This window comes from Eretmochelys imbricata, chromosome 27 (assembly GCF_965152235.1).
Source record: "Eretmochelys imbricata isolate rEreImb1 chromosome 27, rEreImb1.hap1, whole genome shotgun sequence".
Taxonomy (NCBI): domain Eukaryota; kingdom Metazoa; phylum Chordata; order Testudines; family Cheloniidae; genus Eretmochelys; species Eretmochelys imbricata.
The window spans coordinates 14,644,510-14,659,961 of NC_135598.1; the positions used below are offsets into that span (position 1 = coordinate 14,644,510).

At 52.1% G+C, this 15,452-nt stretch overlaps 1 protein-coding gene across 1 annotated transcript in view; it reads right to left on the minus strand.

Moving 5' to 3' along the window:
- Positions 1-15,452, minus strand: part of ZNF385C (zinc finger protein 385C) — a 123,306-nt gene that overhangs the window by 6,536 nt on the left and 101,318 nt on the right. The window contains exons 3-5 of the mRNA XM_077806482.1: positions 14,168-14,278; positions 4,795-4,954; positions 1,898-2,236 (exon numbers count right to left, since the gene is read on the minus strand). Coding sequence (XP_077662608.1) covers positions 1,898-2,236; positions 4,795-4,954; positions 14,168-14,278 — 610 coding nt within the window. The remainder of the gene's footprint in view (positions 1-1,897; positions 2,237-4,794; positions 4,955-14,167; positions 14,279-15,452) is intronic.

Here is a 15,452-nt window from a genome sequence, read left to right on the forward strand (position 1 = left end):
ATAAACAACTGAAATGAAATAAACAGCAAAGCAACTCCCCACCTTTTTTTACTGTTAAGCTCCCAACTAGGAACCTGACACTCCACTGACTCTGTGCCCGGCTTCTCTGCTATAGCAGTAAAAAAAACCCTGAACATTTTGTTTGTTGGTTGGTTCTTTTTCCTCAAATCAGCTCCTACATTTGTAAGCCGAGCTGACAAAAGCAAAAGGACATGTCTGCAGCTAAGCTGAGCCACTGTCCTTAGCTGACCTTCCTGCTCCTGAGCACTGCCATGGCAGAATCTGGCCGTGTTTCAGAGGGTTCGCTGGGCTGGACGATTTAATTTCCAGCTTTCACTGAATTTGGGGGCCCCTCTCTTTTAAACCCGGGTGTAGTTCTTTGTTTTTTCTATTTCGTTTGCAGGGTAGTTGTTTCTAAGCATCACATGAAGAAAAATTTCAGAGAGGTGCATGGAGCTGCAGGGGATTCAAAAGCCACTAGGTGTCACCATTGCTACGGAGGAGTGCGGCTTTGAAGGAACAAACCAACACTCGCTGGCTACCCCAGTAAATGTGATCTTATTCCGCGTTATTTTTCAACCTCAAGTAATTCTAGAGATTAGACAGGGTCACTGATGGCAGCCCCCAAACTAGCAGCATGGCTAGGTCTGTTGCCACTCTTCTGCATTCGGAAAGAGGCTAATTTGCCGTATGCCAACTGGAAAGCTGCATGCCTAATGCTGTGTGTGTCTATCCGCAGCTCTCAGCCTCCCACATACTAGAGCAGAAAGGAACATTATAACAGGGCTTATTTTTCACATTCAAATTGCTTTACAGGCGTTAACTAATTACTGCTCACAGCCCCCGACCTGTGCCCCAGGTGGGTGATAATTGCTCCTAAATTGAGGCACAAGAAGCTTTTGCTAATGTTGGAATCATGCTTCTTCCGCAGGCAATGTTTTATTATTGTTTGTATTACTGCAGCCCCTCAGAGCCCAGGCACGGATCAGGAATCCATTGCACTAGGGGTGGGACAAACACAGGACCAAAAGCTTGTCCCTGCCCCCCAGAATGTACAATCCTCCCCAGCTTCACGGAGTCGTGGTCTTTTCTGATGTGCATAATTTGCAAACACAAAAATGTGAGCAAGTGTCTGGTTTGGGTCGGGGGGGGGGATTTTCAAAAGCCCCTACTAGACTTAGGAGCCAAAGTTCTATTTTCAAAAGTGGCTTAGACACTTTGGAGCCCAAGTCACTTCGGAAAATTAACTTACAGGAAAACGACTCTGGAGTATCAAATATCCTCCAATTACTTGATTAACCGTATCTGAAAATGTCTTTAATTAAGTGACATGAACAACAGGAGAGCGTTCGACCTTGCTAAAATCCACCCCTGCAGGCATGAGCTAGATATACCAACACCACTATCTGCAAAGCACCTTAATTTACCCCTTCTAATTAAAGCAATATTAATTACCCCTCACGATTCCCCTGCAAGGTTTGTATGGCTCTGTTTGTACAGTTTACAGTTGAGTCACAGAGGTAAATGACTTGCTTGAGGTCACACTGTCAGTCAGTGGCAGAATCAAGTACAGAATCTAGGAGTGCTGGTTCTTGGAACCCCCTGGTCCAACCACTAGACCACATTCCCCTCCCAGAGCCAGGCATAGAACCCAGGAGTCCTAGCTCTCAGTCCCCCTTGTTCTAACCATTAAACCCAGGAGTTCTGACTTCCAGTCTCCCCTGGTCTAACCACTGGGCTGTACTTCCTCACACAGCTCGGAAGAGAACCCAGGAGTCCTGCGCTTAATCCTATCGACTGTGTTGCCCACCAGCTATGGGAAAGTATCGCCACAGGGCCCTCGCTAGCACGGGGCACATGGGAGGCCAGGGCACGGCCTAGTGGCTGAGTCCCTTACCTGTGTTATGAGCCTCCAGCTGGGATGCCGAGTTCACCGTCACTTTGCAGGTGGGGCAGTAGAGGTGCTGCTTGCTTTTCTTCCCTTCCTTTTCTCGGTCAGGGGCTGAGCCGACGCTGCTGCCCGATTCAGTGGCTGGCGTCTCAGCTCCCGGTGCTGGCAAAGAGGCCACGCTGGCGGCATCCGAAGGGCCCTCTGACAGCTCCGAAACAGGCGGGGAGACCAGGGCCGGGACGCTGCCGGACAGCTCGGCTGAGGACTCCTCCGAGGTGGGTGTCAGCATGAGGCTGCTACGCTCAGCGTCCGGCTCCTTCAGCCCCAGGAGGCCGTTGGCTTGAACTAGCGAAAGAGACAGAAGGGAAAGTTTTCCTTTCTTGAAAAGAATTCCTGGCTTCCAAAGAGCGACGAGGCCCCCGCCCCACCATGACATCACAGCCATGCTCTGGTCCTGCCTCACGGATCCTGATTTACCCAGGGCCTTTCCCATTAGCGCTTTTTATCTGCGGCTCATCAGAACCGGCCGTGACATAAAAGCCACGATTAGCTCCAATCCCTCCTTGGCTCCAGGGAGAGACACTCGTTCTATCGGCCTCTTCCCTCCAACACGAAAGGAAGAGCCCTAGTGGGATAACTCAGCTGTTATCTGGCATGCTGAGTTCAAGCAGGAGCAGCAAATGCATCCTTTGCTACAGCAGCTATCTCTGGTTCAAAAAGCCACCCTTTGAATCAGATCAAACGGGGTGTGTTGCTTTGTGCCTCAACAGAAAGGTACAATGGGACCCTCGCCAGCTTCTTTGCAAGCAAGTGAAATCGGTGCTTTCCTGAGATCATAATTAATTTCTCCTGGGTGCAGGTGAAAGCTGCTCTGAAGAAAGGCCGCCTGTCTGTCAAGTGACTATTAGAGAGAGAAGGTGGGGGAGGTCAGAGCTTTTATTGGACCAACTTCTGTTGATGCGAGAGAAGCTTTTGCGTTTACACAGAGCTCTTCTTCAGCTCCATGTGTCTCCCCTCAACCAAAGATGGGAAGGGGATGAATGTTTCTCTCCTGGTGATTAGCTGGGAACCAGCTAATTGCAGAGGCAAACAAGTGCTCCTATAACCTTCCCTCTTGTATTTATTTGCCAGTAGCACCGGGAGGCCGCAGCTGAGACTGGGCCACTTTGTGCGAAGTGCAGCTCAGACCCCCTGTGCAGGGCAGGCCCTGCCATGAAGAGTTTACAGTCCTGGCCCCAGACTCAGAACAGCGTCCAAGTCAACGGGATTTAAGTGCTTCGCTGAGAGGGGATTCTTTGTTGAATCGGGGCCTAAACTAACGTAGTGACAAAGCCAGCAGCGTTTACAGACGGGCCTGCAGCCTAGAGAGACTCACCTGGCATCACACAGGAGCCAGGAACTGAACCCACATCATCAGAGTCCAAACCAGTGCCTTCATCTCGAGTCCAGCCTTTGTCTCCAACAGACGATTAGCTCTAGTTGACCCCTGTCTTGTACTCCCATCACCTTCCCTGTTCCCACCCTCCACCTGCATCTTCTCCCTGTTCGGACTCTGGGGCACGTACTGTCTCTTTCTTCACATCTGTACTGCATCCGGCACCACGGGACCTGATCCTGAGCTGGGTGCTACCACGAACAACACCACGGAGTACACGGAGCCCAGCTGGGCTGTTTCTACTGCTCCAATTCATGGACAGGAAAGCGATCTCGACACTCAGGCACCAGGAGGGAAGAAAGTGCCACTTGCTCTGGCCATCCTTGCAGTGGGTGCATTTATGACCTGGAGTTTATTGCATTACTAATCAGGACCCTCTTTAGCCTGATTAGCCCCTAACAATCAATGGCTGCCCAGAGCGAGGCCACTGTAAGTAACTGGCACCGGTTCAGGGCTTAATCAGCCCTTCATGATGTCTGAGGAAGGCCACGTAATTAACAATAGAGTTGTCAGTTATGACGACAGACCCCCCCTTTTAAAGGCTGATCTGGGCCTTTCCCCCTTTGTCTGCCCATTTGCAACCCTTATTCTCACCCTTCCGGCTAAGATGGGGGAGGGATGAGCGAAACGTGTGACACATCCGCAGTGGGGGACACTGACTGGAGCCGGCCCCTGGCCTACTGCAGTAGAGATTGTGGTATATATCGCCAGGCCACCAGCTGGGTGACAATCAGCGCTGCAAGTGGGGCGGGTTTGGGCTTAGGGGGATTCTAACCACACCTGGAGGTGTCACTTCTGGCGTGGACAGATGTACACACGCTAGATCCAGCTAGTGCCCTGAAGACAGCTGGGCTGGCTGCCCGAACACAGACCCAGAGCCTTGGGCAGGCTGGTACTTGGGGGGGCCTAGCTTGTGCCCCCATGGCTACCTTGCTACATTTAGCCCACTAGAGTCATGGCTAGCGGGCATAGGGCTACCCGGCTCACAGTCACACCCCCAGCAGCAGTGTAGATGGCCCCACAGGTGCCCCCAAGGGGCAGGCCGGGACACAGACACCAGTGGACTGGGAGCCAGACTGCTGTCCCAGCTCCCCACATACAGGGGTCACAGCTAATGACCCAGGCAAACCAGTCTCCAAGCAAGGAGGAGCCCTGCAGCCTGTTCCCAACCCTGTTGGCCTCCTGCTTGCTCATGGTGCTGTCAGTTGCCAGGCAGATGTTGTTTCTGACCCATGCCAGCATGATGTTAATTGATATCTGGAGAGCAGCGCAGCTCCTTATCGAGCTACGTGAAGAGTATCATGCTGCTGTTCATCCCAGGGGAATTATTTCTGCAGGGGATGGCACAGACTCGGCCACCTCCTACTGCCTAAGAGCAACTGTTTGGTACAAACTGACGGCCGAGAGCCGGGGTGCAGGAAATCCCCTTTCTGGTGTCCGGGGCCAGGGAGGGCGGCTATGGCCATACCTGTGCTGTGGGGATCCCCGCTGACGTCCAGGGTGGCAGGGAAGTCTGCTGGGCTGTCCCGGCTGGTGGCCACTGCTGTTTTCTGTTTGTTCTTCACAGCTTCTATGGCTTTGAGTCTCCGGGCGTGTTTGTGGCCTTTGTAATGCGCCTCCGCCTGGTTCTAGGGAAGGGACCAGGGAGAGGTCAAGTCAGAGCACACGCAATGCTGCAACAGTGTACGAAGGCACAGACAGACAGACAGGGCTGGGGAGGAGGGGGACGAAGGAAAGGAAAGGCTGCTCTGAGACCAACAGCAAGGATCCCTTGTTCTTCTGCAGCTCAGGAGCCTTAACGCGCTTTGCAAACGTCTAATTAGAGCCATTTTATCTCTGTAGGTAGGTGAGCCCCCGTCTAATTAGAAGTTTGTTAGGGGAGAGAAAAGAACAGCAAAGAGAAAAAATACAACCTCGGTCTCTGGTGCAGTCTCTCTTCTGGAGAAACCCAGGCCCAGCACCCGCTCTGATCAGCCACTCCAAGACCTGGCAAACTCGTACCAGCATCAGGCTGTCTAAAGCATTGCATTTAGCTGCCTCTCCCTGGTCACAAGTTTACACCAGACTCTCATGAGACAGAAGGAAAAAGGAGAGGGAGATGAAAGAGTAGCATAAAGTAGGGAAGGAAAAGGTCACACTGGGGGTGTGGGTGAGGATTTCTCTCCTGGTGATTAGCTGGGGAACAGCTAATTGCAGAGGCAAATGAGTGTTCCTAGAACCTTCCCTCTTGTATTTATTTGCCAGTAGCACTGGGAGCCCGCAGCTGAGACTGGGCCACTTTGTGTGAAGTGCAGCTCAGACCCCCTGTGCAGGGCAGGCCCTGCCATGAAGAGTTTACAGTCCTGGCCCCAGACTCAGAACAGCATCCAAGTCAACGGGATTTAAGTGCTTCACTGAGTGGGGATTCTTTGTTGAATCGGGGCCTAAACTGACGTAGTGACGAAGCATCTGTGGCTGAGTGCGGGCTGCCCAGCGGAGCTTATGGGAAGGCAGCTGGGCATGTCCGTCTGCCTTTAGGCGGCCCAGGTGCACTGGACCCCGCTCCCTCTTCAAGGGGCCAGTCACCATGTGATAAGGTGATCCTCTTTCTCCAGTCCCATGCCTCATTTGCATAGATACACAGAGTTGAAGACCACAAGGGACCACTGCGATGGGCTGGTTTGGCCTCCTGCACATCACAGGCCACTACATTTCACCCAGTTCCCCCTGCATTGAACCAAGTAACGTGTATTTGACTAAAGCATCTGCCAGAAAGGTGCCAGTCCGGATCTGCAAACCCCTGGAGACAGGCAACTCACCACTGCGGGGATTTAATTGGGGATTGGTCCTGCTTTGAGCAGGGGGTTGGACTAGATGACCTCCTGTGGTCCCTTCCAACCCTGATATTCTATGATTCTATGATTCTATGACATTGTTCCAACTGGTTAAAAGATGGTACCTAATTCCTAACTGGAATTTGTCTGGCTCCAGCTCCCAGCATGTGGTCTGGTCTGCCTTTCTTGGCTAGACTCAAGAGCTCTGTAGAACCTGGCGTTTCCTCCTGGGAAGCTCCTTACACACTGATCCAGTCACCTCTCAATCTGCATATGCTAAACAGATTGACCACCTGGCTTTTATCCATTGAGCTGCTCCTCACGGGGGCTCAGGAGGAAGGGGAGCTGGCTGCTGGTGCAGTGCAGCTTAGACCGAGCATCTCTCCAAACCTCAGGCTCTGGACAGTCCTTCGGGATACCTAACCTGCTCCAGATGAGCCCAGCCCAGTCCCCGCCGGCGCGGGCTCCCTCTGCCCCTGGGGGTGGTGTCTGTGCTCAGGGAGAGTCCATTAACCCATGGCTGGATCCTGTGCTGGCCGTAATATCTCCACCCAGCCCGGCCTCAGCTTCCACTCCAATCCTCCCACTCCGGCCAGGTTCCCAGGACGGGCCAGCCCATTTGGGGGCTGGCGGTTTGAGGCGCAGCCCAGAGGCAAGTGGATTTCAAGGGACCCCCATGGAGCTCTGGGTTTCTGGATGAGCCCATGGTGTAAACCTGAAACCCAAAGCAAGTCCCGGGAGGCATGGCGGTGGGGGGAGGGATTTCCTATGGAGCACTGTGACATAGAACTGCAGAGAGGACAGGGACACACACAGCATGGTCTAGGGGCAGGGCACTGGGCTCTATTCTCAGCTCTGTCCCTGACCCTGACCTGCTGTGTGACTCTTCCCCTAGCTGTGTTGCTGTTTCCCCGCCCAACCACCCTTGTGTCTGGCTTGTTGATTTAGACCCTGAGCTCTTTGGGGCAGGAGTCTTCAGGTGCTACCATGATACAAACTAGTGAATAAATAACACCAGCCGACTCAGCCCTGCCCAGTCCGACCCAAACGGAGCCCAGGGGCAGAGCCAGCCGCCTGGGATGGACATAGATGTGAGTGACTACAGGTGGAGAAGGAGGATCTGTTACATCTGCGGGTGCCGACCAGCATCTGCTGCCAGAAGAACACGGTGCCCTGAAATCATTTGGCCTCCCCAGGGCCAGAGACCTCCACCAAGGTGAGATTTTGTGGGGGAGTGTGTTGCAAAGCTCTGGTTTCAGCCTTTCATTGAATTGCTTTGCATACAAATCGATCCAAGCCGAGGTATCATTTTGCTTCAACATCGCTGCATTGCAAGGCTGAGATAAGGGCTCTTTGCTGATTAAATGAGCCAAGTCACTTTCAAAAGACGCTTTCAGGCAAAATGTCTGACTTCAGAAACACACAATAAATTTCCTGCTGTTAGGAAAAAAACATTCGCGGGTAGGACACATCTCCCATTGTAACCTAACAGGCCTCTAACATGCAATTTCCATTCACCGTCTTCTTTCTCCCAGTGAACATTGAATAATGAAGTGCACAGCAGTGGGCGCATGCCTGCACAGTCCAGATAAAAACATACACAAAAGATAATAGCCCCAAACATTTGTGTCCTTAGCAGTTGGGGACAAGGCAGTGTTGTCACCAAAAGCAACCACAATTTAGCAATTTATGGAAACTAAATCCCAAAAGAATCAAGACACTGTAGCAGAGCAAGGCAGGTTAAGTTGCCTAGCAATTCTGGACGCCAATTTAGGCTGCTAGAACTTACAAGGTAGAACCAGACCCTCCAACCCCCCCTTTAAGGGGAGAGAAATGAGGGTGTCCGAATTCAGAATCGATGGCAGGATACGTGGATGAAAACCCACCAGGCTCACACCAGGAAGCAAATACGAAGATGCTCCATCAGGTAACGGAATCTGGTCAGGGCTGAGTTGGAGTTTAACTAGGGCTCCCAGCGCTTTGCCATCCTGTGCAGAAATCGAACCAGCGTTACAGCGTAAACTGCGAGGTGATTTCACTCCAGATGTGGCCTTGGCGAGAAGGGGTGGGAAGGGCAGGAGAGTACGCGTGTGAGTGACAGACAGCCCAGGTGTGAAAGAAACGAGTGGGAGACAGAACAAGTGCCGGGACAACAGTGCCGGAGAGACAAGGAGCATGTGCGCACGTGAGATGCGCGTGAGCGTTTGGGACAGTGAGACAGAAAGATAGTGGGCATGAGTGTGTACGAGTGAGACAGAGCACAAGCGTTTGTTGTGCGAGTGCATTTGGGGCTAACAGGCTGACCCTGCATTAGCCACTAGAACATGCCCTGTGAGTTACATGGCAGCAGATTCCTGCATGTTCCCGGTTACTCGGTGATGAGGCCGTCTGAGGACACAGACAAGCTGAACTGGGACTCTGTTCTGAGCCAGCCTCCTGCAGGGTTTGTAGCTGGGGGCTGCATTTCTCCTCTGGAAGAGGCGGAGCTGTGCAGGTTCCCAGGCTAGCAGGGACTATCCACATCCTTGTGTCTGTGTGGCCTGTTCCAGCGGCTGATCGCTGAGCTGAGTGCATCAAACTCCTCCTCAGAAATGCGCCAGGAAAGCTACCGACTGGCCTCGTTCTCTGCCTTGAGGTCATCTGCAGCAAAGCACAAGGAGGCGTGGAAGGACTGGTGTTTTCTTAGCGATCTCCCTTTGTCACACTAGCTCTGGGGTGTTGCGTTTCATGCTGCCCAAATCCTTTCGGGGTCTATGCTGCTCCCCTCCCTCACACTGACTATGGGACTAATCGTGGAGCAAGGCACCATGCAGTGAGAGCCAGGGGGTCAGATTCGCGGCCTTTACAGCAGGGAGGGTGGTCTAGTGAACAGGACACCATGGGGGTGATCCGTCAGGCTCTCCCAGCCTATGGGGATGAGGGGCTACCGAAGTCCTGAGACAGAAAGTCTGCCATTCATTTTGGGAGTCGCTGGGCTTCCCTGCATGTAAGACACTAGATGGAGGATCTGGTGATTTCTTGGTGACAAATCACCTCTTTCTGCAATTAACTTTCTTCCCCTGCCCTCCAACAATCACCTTCTCTCCTGGCACCACGAGGCTCTGCCCAAACACTGTGGAACCATCATGGCTTTCAGTAAAGCCAAGAAACAATGGTTTCCCCTGTAGCCTCCTGCCCTATTCCTCCGTTTGGAGAAGGGAAGGAGCAAGCGCGCTAGCATGATTACTGAGCCTCAACTAGCAGGAGCAAAGTATAAAGAGGCTAATTGCTCTCTCTGTAGGCGCAGGAGCCATGTGGCTGCTCATTAACCCACTTCGGGTGCTGGCCAGAGGCTCAATCCTCCAGCCACACCGGCAGGGAGATTACTATGGCGTCCCCCTGCCTTTGCAACCAGCAAATAAATATTTGTTTGGTCGGGTGCTTGTCATGCGTGAGATCTAAATATTGCAGGGGGGGAGGAGACACTGGTATGGGTCGGCAGAGGGGACACTTAGCTTTCGAGCACACAGGCTGCAGTTAGAGTTTGACAGATGCTTTTTAAAATAAATAGAGTTTTGTTTGCAGAGTTTAGGAGATTAACCTGGCTTTGAAGGGCTTGTCTACAGGGGAAGGGTACAGTTACACTGATGTAGCTACCCCGGTTTCACTCCCCACAAGGGATACGCTTATCCCAGAACAACTGTGTCTTTTTCTCAGTTTACCTCAAACCCCTTCCCAAGCCATGTAAACTAAGCCGGACAAAGGCCCTTACACAGAACTAAGAGCGTCCACATGGGGGGGTTAAACCAGTCTGACTCCAGTTCCCACTGTGACGTTGCACTCTGTATGTTTTATGGAAATATGCTGATGACTGTGAATATGATGCAACTGGAATATGCTTTATGCAGAGGGTCTCTTGGAAGGTCTCATTACAAAGCTTGTGATCTACAGAGTGTGGTCACCCCATTTGTTTGCATGTGTTATTACTAGGTCTGGAGTCAGGAGAATAAGAGACAAACGTGTATCACTGAGGTAAACCTATTAAGTAGAAGCCATTAAGGGTGTGTCAGAATCAGTGACCTGTACATGGCTTTGTTTACTTGCAAACCTTCCTGGGTACGTGTGGGCCAGCCCAGGGAGAATGGAGGCTGGGGTCTTGCAGGACATGTGACCATGTCACATGATACTGGAATCCATCTTAAACCTGGTGCTTTTCCCTTTAGAAGGAGGGGTGGGGACCCAAAGACAAAAGATTCCCGTTTTGTGCCAAAGCTATAAAAAGGGGTGGAACAGGACAAAGAGGCTTCCAGTCATGAGAAAGCCCCTGCTTACCACTTGAGATGCCTGCTGGAACTAACAAGGACTGTACCGGGGAAAGGATTGGGCCCAGGCTAGGAAGGAGTCTAGTCTGTGAAAGAAGCTTATTGGAACATCTCTGAGGGTGAGATTTACCTGTATTCAGTTTCTTAATATATTAGGCTTAGACTTGCGTGTTTTGTTTTATTTTGCTTTGTGACTTACTTTGTTCTGTCTGTTATTACTTGGAACCACTTAAATCCTACTTTTTATACTTAATAAAATCACTTTTGTTTATTAGTAAAGCCAGAGTAAGTGATTAATACTTGGGGGAGCAAACAGCTGTGCATATCTCTCTGTCAGTGTTAGAGAGGGCAGACAACTTATGAGTTTACCCTGTACAAGCTTCATACAGAGTAAAACAGATTTATTTGGGGTTTGGATCTGGGCGTCTCGGTGCTGGAGAGAGTAACCTGCTGAGCAGTTTTCACTGAAAGCCTGCAGGTGATCATTTCAGCAAACAGGGAGCAGGGGAAAGGCCCACAGGAGCAGGGGCAGATGGGGAGCTGCTGAAGGAAGGGAAATGCAGAAGGAAGAACAGAGCAGACATATAGAGACATGGAAGAGGGAGAAACCGGAAAAAGGAGGATGGGGAAGGAGGAGAAATGAATGGCAGCACAGCAGTGGCCTGCAGCCGCCCAGGTGCCCTTGGTGATTGTCGCCCAGCATCAAGCGCACAAAAATCATGAGACTGGGTTAAAGATCATGAGATTCGAAAAGACGATAAACACCAGGTGCTGATTCTTTGCCTTCTGGGTTTTCCACAGCCTAGGGTCCTAGTTCCAAGATGAAATTTTCCTATAATCCTCTAATTCCAGGCACTAAAATACCACATATTGCAAGACTCCTGATAAATCCGCCAGGGTTGGCAACACGGTCTGAATGGGACAATGCCATGATTCCTGCCAGGTTAATTACTCCCTCAGGGCCATATTCTATCCCTTGACCTCTGTGCAAGGCTCCTATCAACACCCTGGAGGCTGCGCCGAGGAGCGTGGAGCCCATCCGGGGCCGAGAATGACACACTGGGATTCGGCCCTCTGTACACAACGACTGTTACAACCCTGAGCCAGAGCAAAGAGATTCGACTGGAATGAGAGTTGAGAGCTGGGCCGGTGCCACGGTCAGTCACCTCTTCATGGAAGGTTGCAGAGCAGATCTCAGCTGGCCATAGACAGTAAGGCCGGATCTAGTCTGGCCTCCCAAGTGTCCCAGAGCAGAGAACCTCACCTCTGTCTGCTGGGGATCCACCCAACTTCTGCAGCATCTGATCTGACTGAGAATTTCCTTTTAAACTTCTAATCAGCTCCCCCCACAAGAGATCGGCTGGGTACAATTCATTACTGCAGGGGATGAATGAAAGTGACCTTCCTCCCCTCGACAAGATGTTTGATTGATTTGGAAGAAAAAGCTAAAAAAAACCCCAAGCAACCCATCCAGCACATCAGAGCTCTGCAGAGCCAGGGCGGCAAAGATTACATTCAGCTCCCGAGGAACACATACGAACTGCACGGGCTGATAAAGAAGCTTAAGGGTGCAAGCCAAGAAGCGAGGCAGCCGGAGTGGACCTGAGCGAAATGAAGAGCAGCAGAAAGACAAAGGAACAGACGTGGCATTTCCAGTGTCTAGAGAGGGAGGGCGCAGCTGCCAGTCGGCCTCATGGAGCCGCACGGGGTGAAAGAACCAGAAGGGGGCAGGGTGCGGTGCCGAGCAATTTGGAGGGCAGCAGAGAGGGGTAAATCCACCTGCAGCACCACGTGTGCAGGGTATGTGCAAGCTGTGTCCGTGCCTTGGAACGCGGCTGTGAAAATGAGACCTCTGACGGCACCGCGTATCAGAGAGGGGGCGGCGGAAAGGGAGAGAGGCTGGCTTTACAACTTGCTGCCCTTCCATAATAATAAATAATTAACTTCTTTCATCAGTGGATCTCAAACTCTGTAAAGGAGGGCAGCATCACGGTCTCAATTTTACAGATGGGGAAACCGAGGCACAAAGGGATGCAGTGACTTGCCCAAGGTCACCCAGCGGGCCTGTGCCAGAGCTGGGAATAGAACTCAGGTCTCCCATGTCTCAGTCCTCTGCTCAAACCACTAGGCAACACCTCCTCCCATTAAAGCTAGGGAAGCCATTGAATGTTGCAGGGCTTTCCCGCTGCAGGGGGCTGGCTGTGATGAGACATACCCGAGGCCGAACCTGCCCTTCCCAGGGTGGACAGGGGGCATGACGCAAAGACACAAGGTCATGATGACCAACCCTATTTTGGGAGGAACTCCTGGACCGATCTCCCTTGCGGTGCAGGGGACTTAACCCAGGCCAGTTTCCATGCTACAGGGCAAATTCACCCAAGCTATAAATGGGAGCGACTCCTCTGCAAGCACGTTCACAGTTTGTAATTGTATCTAAAACTATGTGTGTGGGGTTAAGTAACCCAGACATGCCCTTGCTTGGTGCGCTGGGGAGCAGGGGGCTGGCCCAGCGGGGAGTTAAGCACTGGAGTTCTGACAACGTTCCCAGCCTGTTCAGAGAGCTCTGCTGGGCCTTGCCTCGACTAGCAAACTTGAACCGGTTTGATGAAATGGATTTAAAACTCAATTAGTCAAATCAGTGCAAACGCCTAATGCAGATGCACTTCAATTTGTTTAACTCTGTGGTGACCTGGCTTGTGTCAGATGCCGCAAAATCAATATGAGCACAGGGGAAAGTGGTTTATACGTATGTACATTAGGCTGGGCTTTGCCCCAATGTCACTAGACCCGTTTTTAAATTGATTTCATGAAACCGGTGCATGTCAAGAGCTCCTCCATTTGCTGTTCCTCAGTGTGTGAAACCCACCCACAAGGGCCAGCTGCTCACCTAAGCACTACTGGGCTTCTGCTGTATTTGTCTAGTATAGACAAGGCCTTAGCCTTAGGGGGACTGGCCTAGGCATCAGGACATTTCTTTATTCAAACTCCCTTTGAAAGACAAGAGAAATCCCCTAGGGCTTCCCTATGTCCTGAGGAACACCCCCCAACACCCCCCGCCTTCTGCTTTCTTTCTGGATGACCTACTCTCAACGGTGCAAAGGAAGCAGAAACTTTCTGCAAGGTCGGACTGGAAATACCCCCTGCAGGTATAGACAGCAGAGCTGGCTCCTCCCTATCTAGATACTCAGCTGACCCACATCGTCATACCTCAGGCGAGCACTCACCATCACTAATGGGATTTATCACCCCAGCACCCTCTGGGAGATCAGGGCATATTATCCCCATTTCACGGATTGGGAACTGAGGCACAAAGTAGAGGCGGAGACTTGCCCAAGGTCACATGGGGATTCTGTGGCAGAGCCAAGAACTGCAGCAAGGTCCCCAGAGTCCTGGTCCAGTGACCCGCCCACTAAACCACCCTCCCTGAAGCCCCCAGCACAATGGGCACCTCGGGGCAGGCAGGGCGAGCGCAAAGAGGCCCAGCTGATGTTGGGGCAGCCATAGCCAGCTGCTGCTGCAGCAGCCGCCAGAGCTCCTGGGCTGGGACAGCTACGGCTCTGGACAGCCCCCTCCTCGGCTGTACCCCATGTAAGCTGCTGGCAATGGAGGGTCTGGCCCACTGTCCCAATTTGGGAAGGAGCCTGTTCCTTCCTTGTCTCAACCATCCGGCTGCTAAGCCCCCTCTCCCTCGGCACTGCCCGCCCCACCCCTTCCAGACACAGCTTACCGCGGAGTTGAATCGGAGGTGGCAGATGTTGCAAGAGATGAACTGCTTCTTCTTGAGCAGGGAGGGGACACCAAAGGTGTGACTGATCACGGCCTTCTGCACGGGATCCATCTGGAAGGGGAGGGAGGGAGGGCACGTGGTTACTCGGTGCTTAATACTGTGCTTCGAATCCTTTCCTTCCTCGGCTACTGCTGACGGGCCCTGCCAACACCTAGAGCATGCAGCTCCTGGCACGTGCTGTCCTCCAGGTGTTGTCCGGGCAGAATCCAGACTTGTCCCCAGCCCCCGATGTCCAACACACCATGAGGTTCTGCCCGGCAGCCCGAATGTTGCTACCTCTTATCATATTGTTACAGCAGGAGCCCCAAGAGGGCGCTGTTACACAGTCTTGCAAGATCTTTTTCTTCGCCTGCCAGCTGCATGCAGCCTTAGAAGAAATGCTGCCTCGTTGTTCATTTTGCAATGTCAATTCATTCTTTCAGAGGAGCTGTAGCAAGCAGCAGGAGACTTTGGTCTCTGCCTCAGTCTCTCCAACTAGAGCCAATTCTTGCTCTTGGGGAACCGGGCCCTGGTGTTGGCCCAAGATTTCAGAGAGAGCGGCTGTGCCTGCATGCTGTTTGTGACCACCTTTGCTGAAGGACTGATGCACACGGTGTAAATAAAGCAAGTTACACTAAGAAAACGTGCAGACTTTGCATCACTGGTGTCTCTCCATCGGAAACCAACCTGCAGGGCCCCACGATCTGCATTTGCTCAGCAGAGGGGTGACAATATTTCCTCTCCCCCAGCCTCTGGAGCTTTCCTGCCTTCTCCTGGCTCTTGAGTAACTCGACCCCTTCCCCAGTACCAGGGAGAAATAATTCCTCTTTCTCATCATTTCACCCACAGATCTCAATGCCTCTGAGAGCTGGGAATCATAACCCCCCCTTTTACAGAGGGGGCAAACAGAAACACCAAGAGTGAGTTTTCCTCACGGACACAGAACAAGTTAGTAGCAGTGCCAGGAATAGAACCCAGGAGTCCTGGCACCTAGTCCCCCAGGCTAACTGTTCAGGGAGAGATCCAGGAAGCTCTCAGATTCTCCCTCCTCTCTGATCCCTTCTCCGTTCACAACAGATGTCAATGTCGTGGATGGCAAATTATCGGTTTTAATTTGAGGTCCCCAGCTGCCCTCCTCATCAGCCCAATGAAACAGGTGCACTGCCAGGTGACTTAGCTGGAACCTCAGCCACTGAAATAGGGTCTCAGTGTTTAGACTCGGAGGCGATAAAAACGAGTCGCCAGT